General features: G+C 34.9%; 1 protein-coding gene across 1 annotated transcript in view; it reads left to right on the plus strand.

Moving 5' to 3' along the window:
• Window positions 1-12,400, plus strand: part of SYT10 (synaptotagmin 10) — a 103,137-nt gene that overhangs the window by 49,881 nt on the left and 40,856 nt on the right. The window contains exon 3 of the mRNA XM_065939601.1: window positions 2,968-3,535. Coding sequence (XP_065795673.1) covers window positions 2,968-3,535 — 568 coding nt within the window. The remainder of the gene's footprint in view (window positions 1-2,967; window positions 3,536-12,400) is intronic.

The following is a 12,400-nucleotide window of genomic DNA, read 5'->3' on the forward strand; positions in this document are numbered from 1 at the left end:
AGAAGGAAATGGCAACCTACACCAGTATTCTTGCCTGGAGAACCCCATGGACAGAGGATCCTGGCGGGTGACAGTCCATATGTTCTCAGAGTCGGACATGACTGAAGCAACTGAGCAGCAGCATGGCAGCATGGATGAAGAAAATAAAGTTCAAAAGGTGAAGGGCTTGTCCAAAGTTGCTCACTTCATGGGAAACCTGGGACCACACTATTGTCTGATTTCAAGTGCAGCACTTTTTAAATCTCATCTTTATGTAATCCTCTTCAAGTGCTTTCACTTGGATAGTGGGAAATATTGGCACGGTTTCCAGTGGGATTCCAGGACTCTACTCACATGTCATCCAAAGAGATTCTGTCCATACATATTCAACTTCTGTTCTCTGATTTTGTTTGAAAGAAAAGAACTGTTGGTAAAATAATATTTTACAATTGCCATATTAATACATTTATTCCTGTAACATTATGTGATATTGACTACATTTAGTAGCTACCCTTGGATGTTCCAGGTAAGGTGGGTAGAATTTTTCCTTCTCCATCTGGAGAAGTATTTATATGTTGTCTTCTTAGGTTTGAAGGTTAACAGTGGGGTCTGTAGCAGTCTAATGGCCTGTACTTTAATTGGTTGGATACTTGTGTGAGACTAAATAGCCACTTACCACTGTCATTTCCAAAGGAGAAAAAAAAAAATGGAATAAGGTAAAGATCTGTGTTGTCATGACAATGCTTTAACATTGTAATAATTAAAGCTTCTCCTAGCTGACTAGCTAAACTCTGACTTAGAACAGGCACTATTTACTCTATAATTAGGGTACTGGCTTACTAGAATGAAAATCTTAATACTTTTTGATTCCTGTTAGAAGGGGCTTACAGCTGCACAGTTATATTCGGTGACATAAGAAATAAATTATTGATTTTTTTTAGGAGGAGGACAGAAGATTAAATTTTATTGAAAAGCATAATGGAGGTGAAAGTATGGATCAATTTATAAAAAATAAGAAAACAATTTTTGTGGGGTTTCTTGCTTGCAAAAATAAAAAAAATTAAATTTTTGCATAAGTGAAAGTGATTATGGCAGAAGCATTAGATTGTTTAGTAAGTATTCCAAATCTCTTAAGAATGCTGAATGTATAAAGTGGGCTATACTAGATCTATTTAATAATTTACAGCAATATATTCTACCTGTATTCCTTTTAAAATTCTTAAAAGGAATGATTTGTGACCCTAATTTAAGCCCCTGATCTTATATATCTGGAATAGAGTAAATATTAAAATACATTTTATAGTGTGTTCAACGCATTAAAATGGGATCAATCTGAAGAAACAGATCACTTCAAGCTTTAACTGAGTCAGTAAAGACTTTTATATTTAAACTCAAATACTGAAACTAAAATACTGAATTATTTTAGTTTTGAATTCAGTATAGTTTAATTAGGAGCAAATTCCCTCATCTGAGATAAAGTAGTCCTAGTTTGTCTTTGTATAGAAATAATTTTCCAATTATGATCAAGTGGAAAAAGATATAACGACATGAGTAAAGGTTTTGACGTAAGCGCTGGAGAGCTATTGAGTGTAAGAGAAAGCTGAAAGAAGGAAAGCCAAACTGAAGGCTACTGTAGAAAGCAAAGTATGAGGTGATGAGATTCTGGACCGAATAGCAATGGAAATGAAGCAGAATGGACAGTTATATGAGATGTCTCAAAGCAGTAGATCCACAGGACTTAGAAAATTGAGCAAAGTCCATGAATTAAAGGAAAGGTGATTCAAAGCATACTATAGCATTCCAAGCATAAATGATTGATAAAACTGTTAGACCTATTATAAGAGATTATAGAAGAGATAACAGATTTGAAAGCAAAATAGAGAAAATAAAGGATTTGCTTGACTTTAGGGCAAAATTTGGACATTTGTTTAGAAATCTCCCTTGAAGATAACGAGATATGGAACTAAATTTTTGTCTATATGAGATATATCTATATCTCAGGAATCTCTGGGAATCATCAGATTTAAGATAGTAATTATAGCCCAGGAATTGATTATTAGTCTAATGGAGTGACTGAAAAAAGAACAGAAAACCTGGAACTATATCTTGAGGGAACACTTAAGTTGACATAGCTCATGCTAGAAATCATGGAGAAAGTATAAGAGAATCAGATCTTAATGCAAGTCACAGTTAGACAACAATTAGTTAACTGAGATATATATATATATATATATATATATATATATATATTTAATGTTCTGGAAATGTTGATGAGATAAACAGTAACAGTGAGTATATGAAATTCAGTTTGAATTTTAAGAACTATTATTTAACCCCAAATTCTAAAATTCTACAATCTTTCAATCCTTAAGAGTTTCTGAAGCCACTCTATGTTGAAAAAAGTAAAATGTACTCATTTTGGCTGTCATAATTATGTATTTTTTTGAAAAGCAAACATTAATTTGGTTAAATGTTAGAAATAACATCATGTAAGAACATGTGGACTTATGCCTTTAATATTGACACTAAAATGGATATTCATAGGACCAAAATATCCAGATGAAAAGAAACCAGTCATCTGAATGATTTGTTTACATAATGTTTACATCTTGATGCACCCAGGTAACTGATAACATTTATAGCATTTTGTGTAATATTGAACTTTTTTGGCAATCCTCTTTCTTTGTGATTGTGCTTATGATGGTAAGTAAAAATACCAAGAACTTGTAAATTGTGCATTTGTGTGTTTTAGGTGTTTTTATAATTTTAGGAGATTTTCTCTTTGAATACTTCATCCCTGGTTTTTCAAAAGTACTGTGTGTGTATGTGTTTGTGTGTGTGTGTCCATCTGTTTATTGCTGTCGATAAAATACTTCATTATCATGGGTGTGGGGAAGAGTTTATATGCCACTGTATATAACATTATTATCAAAACAATCTACCTAAATGATTTTCTGTGTGTATATATATGTATATATATGTATGCAGACACAATTCCTTCAGAAGACACCTACCAAGGCAAATGCAGGTTTCCAGTGTTGATTTGGGCATGGGCACAGAACCCATTTTACAAAGAGGAGAAACAACCACCAGCATTGGGAGAATAAAACCAGAACTCTACAAACAGAAATCAGTGGACTCTGAGGACGACAGGAAAGAAGATGTCAAAACCTGTGGGAAGCTTAATTTCACCCTCCAGTATGATTATGAAAATGAACTTCTAGTGGTGAAAATTATCAAAGCCTTAGATCTCCCTGCTAAAGACTTCATGGGAACTTCTGACCCTTATGTGAAGATGTATCTTCTTCCAGATAGGAAAAAGAAATTTCAGACTCGTGTGCACAGAAAGACTTTAAATCCTCTGTTTGATGAAACTTTTCAGTTTCCTGTAGCATATGATCAACTAAGCAACAGAAAACTACATTTCAGTGTGTATGATTTTGACAGATTTTCTAGACATGACATGATTGGGGAAGTGATTTTTGATAATTTGTTTGAAGCCTCTGATCTCTCCAGAGAAGCCACAGTATGGAAAGATATTCATTGTGCTACCACAGTAAGTTATAATTCCACCAATATATTTCTTTTATTTGACCTGCAGTGATATATAAAACTAATTTTCACCCAGATTAGTTCCAAAAGGTTAGGGAAATTTTGTCCTAAATACCTGCAAACAGAGTATGAATTACATATATACATACATAATTCAGGCACTTTACACTATCTAGGTAATATTAGTGATTGTATACATAAAAATCTTTTCTTTCAATGTCTAACCTTTGTTTCTACACTTCTTGTTTTGAGGAAGATCATTACTTCACTATACTGGACAATTCTTATAATTTGACCAAAATAGTAGGCCTTTCACTTGTAAAAATTTATCTTTAACTTATTCTCTACAGTCAATTTCCAAATAGTTATTATTGATTTTAATTATTTAAGATGATTTCATTCCTCAGGTTTAACCTAAAATGTACTTTGATGCCATTTGGAAAGGCCTTGATTTGGCTTAAAACTGCCCACTCCTTCAGAAGCTTTTGTGAAATTAGTAAAATTATACCATTTGAAATGGCAAATGATGAGGAGGTGATTGTTTACATTCTGTTCAGTTCAGTTCAGTCGCTCACTTGTGTCTGACTCTTTGCAACCCCATGGATTGCAGCACCCCAGGCCTCCCTGTCCATCACCAACTCCTGGAGATTACCCAAGTTAATGTCCATTGAGTCGGTGATGCCATCCAACCATCTCATCCTCTGTCATCCCCTTCTCCTCCTGCCTTCAATCTTTCCCAGCATCAGGGTCTTCAGTTTCAGCTTCAACATCAGTCCTTCCGTGAACACCCAGGACTGATATCCCTGCAGTCCAAGGGACTCTCAGGAGTCTTCTCCAACACCACAGTTTAAAAGCACCAGTTCTTCGACGCTCAGGTTTCTTTATAATCCAAATCTCACATCCATACATGGCTACTGGAAAAACCATAGCCTTAACTAGATAGATCTTTACTGACAAAGTAATGTCTCTGCTTTTTAATATATTGACAAAGTAATGTCTCTGCTGTCCAGGTTGGTCATAACTTTCCTTCCAAGGAGTAAGTGTCTTTTAATTTCATGGCTATAATCACCATCTGCAGTGATTTTGGAGCCCTCCAAAACGAAGTCTGCCACTGTTTCCATTGTTTCCCCATCTATTTGCCATGAAGTGATGGGACCGGATGCCATGATCTTAGTTTTCTGAATGTTGAGCTTTAAGCCAACTTTTTCACTCTCATCAAGAGGCTCATTAGTTCTTCACTTTCTGCCATAAGGGTGGTGTCATCTGCATATCTGAGGTTATTGATATTTCTCCCAGCAATCTTGACTCCAGCTTGTGCTTCCTCCAGCCCATCATTTCTCATGATGTAAGTTAAGTAAGTTCTCTGCATATAAGTTAAATAAGCAGGGTGACAATATACAGACTTGATGTACTCCTTTTCCTATTTGGAAACAGTCTGTTCTTCCATGTCCAACTGTTGCTTCCTGACCTGCATGCAGATTTCTGAGGAGTCAGGTCAGGTGGTCTGGTATTCCCATCTCTCAGAATTGTCCACAGTTTATTGTGATCCACACAGTCAAAGGCTTTGGCATAGTCGATAAACAGAAATAGATGTCTTACTGGAACTCTCTTGATTTTTTGATGATCCAGCAGATGCTGGCAATTTGATTTCTAGTTCCTCTGCCTTTTCTAAAACCAACCTGGACATCTGAAATTTCACGGTTCATGTATTGTTGAAGCCTGGCTTGGAAAATTTTGAGCATTACTTTACTAGTGTGTGAGATGAATGCAATTGTGCAGTAGTTTGAGCATTCTTTGGCATTGCCTTTCTTTGGTATTGGAATGAAAACTGACCTTTTCCATTCCTGTGGTCACTGCTGAGTTTTCCAAATTTGTTGGCATACTGAGTGCAGCACTTTCACAGCATCATCTTTTAGGATTTGAAATAACTCAACTGGAATTGTTTACATTAGAACTTGTCTTTTTCATTGTAAAATGATTTTTCTGATTATAAAATAATTTAATATCAAAATTTGAAAAATAGATTAAAAATGTGCAATTAAATAGTCTATAATGCCATGAATTAATATGTGAAGACTTGGCATATTATTTTCTATTTGTTTTTCTATAAATGTATGAAAATAATTAAAGTCAATATAAGTTTAAACTTTTCCATGCTTTTTTTCAGATGATATTTGTTTTAGTACATGATGTTCAAGATATGATCCATTTTCTCTAATGAATCTTTTATTGTTGGACATTTAAATTAGGCATAAATTTTGTTATACTAAAAATTGTTGCATTCTTTTTACAGAAATTTCTTTTATATTCGAGAATATTTGTCCAGAATAGAACTGGAGAAACAGAATTAGGGAACTGGTCTCCTAGAAGGTTAGAGTGCTCCTTTTTTTTTCATTTATTAGTTATTAAATGAAGGTATTTAATTTTTTACTGCCAGGCTGTCCTTATGTATTTAACATGTTTTACAAAAATTTTATCACAAATTATAAACTTAAAGTGTTGAAGTTTTAGACAGAGACAGAGGTTATTTAAAAAATAAGAAAACTGTTAAAATCGAAATAGCTCCTTCTGTAGTACACTCGTATTTGAGGTCAACACATTTTCATTATAAATTTTACAGATAAATTAAATAAAAATTTATATTGTCAGTTTATTGCATTACATCATCAAAACATTTTAACTTTTGGGTTTTTATTTCATGGTCTCCACTGTGATTCTCTATTAAGGAACAAACTAGATTATATTTCAAAGGCACATTGGGGCTTTATTGATTTCATATCACTTTTTACCTTATTACTTATATTCTTACAGGAATAACAGTGGTGAAGAGGGAATTTTTACTGAATTTTTTCTAGAATTATAAAATGTGGATAACACTAATTGTTAGGTTATTTCTCTTGATTCTCCAATCTTCTATTATCCTTCTTTTATTTATTCAACAACTATTTGCTGATTACCTACTCTGTGTTTGACATACTCTGAGTACTAGGAATGTGAAAAATGTTACCATAAAAATTTTTTTGACATACATTCTGTTCATATATTTAGGATCAGAGGTAGGTAACCCCTAAATGAAGTATAAAAATTAGTATAATTTTATAGGTGACTGAGAGTGGATTTTCTTTTTAACATTCTTAAATTTTGTGTTTCATAATTGGTCCTTAAAAACATAGTAAGGATTCCTCATGGAAGCTTCAATTTTTGACTGTTTATAGAACATAAACTGTTTTTTTTGTAAATGTAAATGAACTCTTCAGTTTTATTTTCAATTCTCCCATATGCTTCAGGTATTACTATTTTATTTCTCCTGTAAAACTTACCACAAATACAGTGTCTTAACACAAATTTATTACGTCATACTTCTGTAGGTTAGAAGTCCAACATAGATCTTATTGGACTGAAATCAAGGTCTTGGCAGGACTCTGCTCCTTTCTAGAGGCTGTAGGGATGATGCATTTCCTTTCCTTTTCCAGATTTTCGCAGTCACCGGAATTCCTTGGTGTAGATTGAGCCCATGTGAGCAATCGAGGATAAGCTTTCCATCCCAAGGTTTATAAGCTTAATCACATCTGCAAAGTCCTTTTTTGCCATGTAGGTAGCATACTCAGGTCTTGTAATTAGGATGCAGCCATCTTTAAGGATGCCTTTATTTTATCTGCCATGGCTACAGACATTTTCATTTCAGTGTTCTGGAAGTATGACGAAGTATGAGGATAATAACATATATTATTAAATTATTCTAGTCAAATGATGTTTCTCTTTAACTGGAACACTGAGCCACACACTATTCTAGACACTACTTATGACTTTTTTGTTGTGAAGATAGTGATGAAACCTAAGTTTCTTGAATACGGAACCAAAGTTCTCAGTATGCATTAGTATCATCTTTTAGGTTAATGTAGTATTTAATTAAAAATTCTCTTTAGCTTTTGAGAAATTATTAAACATTTTTATATCCTCAAATTAATAAAAGTGAAAAAAAAGGGTTGAAATTTGCTTAAGAAATTGTCTTTTCCTACTCACATATCTTTAATTTTAAAAAATTCACACAGAAATTATAGAGTTTTCTAGAAAGTAGAAAGGAATGAAATTGTAATGTAGTCATATGCCCTCACTAAATATTTGTTGAATAATTAGCTTAGCATATTTTCATATAAGGTCAAGTGAAAGAATGTATGTTAGTACAAATCTCCCAGAAGGGAAAAAAACAATGCAATGATGTACTTTATTGATATGTTTGGTTGTATTTGTTGCCATTAACTACTTTCTGTGTACAAAATAAATTAAAAATTATTGAGTGTTTAGCACAAATTCATATGTGAAATAAGCCAGAAATAATAATATTTTAAAATTATTGTTAATAATCTTATGAAGTTGAAAAAGGAGACACATATCAGGTATAAATGTATTACTAATTATTTCTATACAAGTAGGATTAATATTTTTATCAGGAATTAGCAGGTTTTTTTTTTTTAATTTCAAATTGAATGACAAAGAAAACAATAAAGTTGTATCTTTATTTTGTGCAAAAAATTAGTTTTCACTTTAGAGCTCATCTCATTGCATGTTAAAAATGTGGTAAGCCAATCAGCACTTCACCTAACATTTAAATATCTCCAATGTAGGAAAAATCACATTGAAAGACAGTGTATACCCTATACCTCTACTTCTAAAATGGGAAAGAAAAATATATATTCACATTGAGTTATATATGCAATAAAGGTCTTTATAAGGAGACATAAAAATTTAATAATAGTTATTGCATGTGTCCCTGGTAGCTCAACTGGTAAAGAATCTGCCTGTAATGCAAGGAGCCCTAGTTGGATTCCTGGGTCAGGAAGATCCCCTGGAGATGGGATAGGTTACCACTCCAGTATGCTTGGGCTTCCCTGGTGGCTCAGACAGCAGAGAATGCAATGCGGAAGACCAGGGTTCAGTCCCCAGGTTGGGAAGATCCCTTGAAGGAGGGCATGATAACCCACCCCAGTATTCTTTCCTGGAGAATCTCATGGACAGAGGATCCTGGCAGGCTATAGTCCATAAGTCTCAAAGAGTCAGCGCAACTGAAGCAACTTAGCATGCACGCAGGCAATGTGCTTAGCTGCCCAGTCATGTTGGACCCTTTGTGACCCCATGGACTGTAGTCCATCAGGGTCCTCTGTCCATGAGATCCTCCAGGAAAGAATACTGGGGTGGGTTGTCATGCCCTCCTCCAGGGGATCTTTCTGACTCAGGGATGGAACTTGCATCTGTCTGTTACATCTCTTGCGTTGGCAACTGGATTCTTTATACCTAAAACCACCTGAGGAGCCCAATAATAGTCATTGCCTATTGGCAAAAATGGTAGAAACTGGATGAATATAGAAAAGGAATGATTTGTAATATATTACTTTATATACATCTTATGTTTAGGTAGTTCAGTTCAGTTCAGTTCAGTTCAGTTCAGTTCATTTCAGTCGCTCAGTCGTGTCTCACTCTTTGTGACCCCATGGACTACTGCACACCAGGCTTCCCTGTCCATCACCAACACCCAGAGTTTGCTCAAACTCATGTCGGTGATGCCACCCAACCATCTCAACCTCTGTCGTCCCCTTCTCCACCTACCTTCACTTTCATCAAAAGGCTCTTTAGTTCTTCACTTTGCCATAAGGATGATGTCATCTGTGTATCTGAGGTTATTGATATTTCTCCCAGAAGTCTTGATTCCAGTTTGTGCTTCATCCAGTCCAGCATTTTGCATGATATACTCTGCATATAAGTTAAATAAGCAGGGTGACAATACACAGCCTTGATTACTCCTTTCCCAACTTGGAACCAGTCTGTTATTCCATATCCAGTTCTAACTGTTGCTTCTTGAACTACATACAGATTTCTCAGGATGGAGATAAGGTGGTCTGATATTCCCATCTCTTGAAGAATTTTCCAGTTTGTTGTGATCCACAGACTCAAAGGCTTTGGTGTAGTCAATAAAGCAGAAGATGTTTTTCTGGAACTCTCTTGCTGTTTTGATAATTCAGTGAATGTTGACAATTTGATCTCTGGTTCCTCTGCCTTTTCTAAATCCAGCTTGAATATCTGGAAGTTCACGGTTCATGTACTGTTGAAGCCTGGCTTGGAGAATTTTGAGCATTACTTTGCTAGCATGTGAGATGAGTGCAATTGTGTGGTAGTTTGAACATTCTTTGGCAATGTCTTTCTTTGGGAAAACATACTTTTTCCAGTCCTGTGGTCATTGCTGAGTTTTCTAAATTTGTTGGAATATTCCTGAACTGAACTGAACTACTGTAACATAAAATATATATAAAATAATATATTACAATGTGAGTAGAGTACATTAACAGAATCACCTTTTAGGATTTGAAATATCTCAACTGGAATTCCATCACTTCCACTAGCTTTGTTCATAGTGATGCTCTCTAAGGCCCACTTGACTTTGCATTCTGGGATGTCTGGCTCTAGGTGAGTGATTACACCATCATGGTTTCCTGGGTCATGAAGATCTTTTTCTATTGTTCTTCTGTGTATTCTTGCCACCTCCTCTTAATGTCTTCTGCTTCTGTTAGGTCCATAACATCTCTATCTTTTATTGTGACCATCTTTGCATGAGATGTTCCCTTGGTATCACTAATTTTCTTGAAGAGATCTCTAGTCTTTTCCATTCTATTGTTTTCCTCTATTTCTTTGCCCTGATCACTGAGCAAGGCTTTCTTATCTCTCCTTGCTATTCTTTGGAACTCTGCATTCAAATAGGTATCTCTGTCTTTTTCTCCTTTGCTTTTAGCTTCTCTTCCTTTCTGAGCTATTTGTAAGGCCTCCTCACACAACCATTTTGCCTTTTTGCATTTCTTTTTCTTAGGGATGGTCTTGATCATTACTTCCTGTACAATGCCATGAACCTGTGTCCATAGTTCTTCAGGTACTCTGTCTATAAGATCTAATCCTTTGAATCTATTTGTCACTTCCACTGTATAATCATGAGGGATTTGATTTAGATCATACCTGAATGTTCTAGTGGTTTTCCCTACTTTCTTCAATTTAAGTCTGAATTTGGCAATAAGGAATTCATGATCTGAGTCACAGTCAGTTCCCAGTCTTGTTTTTGCTGACTGTATAGAGCTTCTCCATCTTCAGCTGCAAAGAAAACAATCAATCTGATTTTGGTATTGACCACCTGGTTATGTGCATGTGCATAGTTTTCTCTTATGTTGCTGGAAGAGGGTGTTTGCTATGACCAATGCGTTCTCTTGGCAAAACTCTGTTAGTCTTTCCCCTGCTTCATTTTGTACCCAAGGCCAAATTTACCTGTTACTCCAGGTATCTCTTGACTTCCTACTTTTGCATTCCAGTCCCATAAAATGAAAAGGACATCTATTTTGGGTGTTAATTCTAGAAGGTCTTGTAGGTCTTCATAGAATTGTTCAACTTCAACTTCTTCAGCATTACTGGTTTGGGCATTGACTTGGATTACTGTGATATTGAATGGTTTGCCTTGGAAATGAACAGAGATCATTTTACGCTTAAACTAATATTATTCAAATTTTAATTAACTTTTTCATAAAGTCCAATATCATAAAAACTAATGTAGTCTGAATATATAAATGTAGTTTTCTTATGAACACTCAAGAAGCCACTGAAAGTTTAAATATATAAGGAAAGGCTTTCCTTCTTATAAACAGAACCATTTCATTTGCACATTTATTTATTTATCTTGCTACTGAACTAATATTTTTTCAGCATCACCTATGTTCTAGACACTCAGGAATCTCAAGGGGGGAGAATGTATGTGTGTGTGTTTATGTGTGTAACCACATTGACCTGCCTTACAGATATAAAATGTTTCAATCTATTATCTTTTAATAGCCTATCAAAAGTCTATTATGTTTTGACTCTGTTTCTGTTTTGTAAATAAGTTCATTTCTACTAATTTTTAGATTCCACATACAAGTAATAGCATACAGTATTTGTCTTTCTTTAATCTTTAATCTCTAAGTCCATTCATGTTGCTGCAAATGGCATTATTTCATCCATTTGTATGGCTAAGTATTAGTCCACTGTATATATATATTGCATGTTTATTTATTCATCTGTCCATGTTGATGGACATTATGGTTCCTTCCATGTCTTGGCTATTGTAAATAGTGCCACTACAACATCGAGGTGCATGTATCTCTGAATTAGAGCTTTCATCTTTTCTGGACTTACGTCCAGGTGTGAAATTGCTGGGTCATATGCTGACTTTAATTTTAGTTTCTTAAGGAACCTCCATACTGTTTTCCATAGTAACTGCATCAATTTGAATTCCCACCAACAGTATAGGAGAGTTCTCTTTTTTCCATATCCTCTCTAGCTTTTATTTGTAGACTTTTTGATAATTGTCATTCTGAAGGATGTGACATGATGCCTCTTTGTAGTTTTGATGTGTATTTTACTAATTATTAGGGGTTCCCAAGTGGTGCAAGTAGTAAAGAACCTTCCTGCCAGTGCAGGAGACATAAGGGACACTGATTCAATCCCTGCATCAGGAAGATTCCCCTGGAGAAGGGCATGACAACCTACTCCAGTATTCTTGCCTGGAGAATCCCGTGGATAGAGGAGCCTGGCAGGCTGTAGTCAATTGGGTCACAAAGAGTCAGAAATGATTGAAGCATGCATGACAATTAGTGATATTGAGTATCTTTTCACGTGCCTACTGTCTACTTTGTATGTCTTCTTTGGAGATATGTCTATTTAGGTCTCCTGTCCTTTTTTTTTTTTTTTAAATTTCATTGTTGAGTTGTATGATCTGTTTGTATATTTTGGAAATTAAACCCTTGTAGGTTCCATCCTTTGCAAATATTTCTCGGAGTCCGTAGATTGTTTTTTGTTTTTT

The sequence above is a fragment of the Muntiacus reevesi genome, chromosome 1, assembly GCF_963930625.1.
Source record: "Muntiacus reevesi chromosome 1, mMunRee1.1, whole genome shotgun sequence".
In the NCBI taxonomy this organism is placed as follows: domain Eukaryota; kingdom Metazoa; phylum Chordata; class Mammalia; order Artiodactyla; family Cervidae; genus Muntiacus; species Muntiacus reevesi.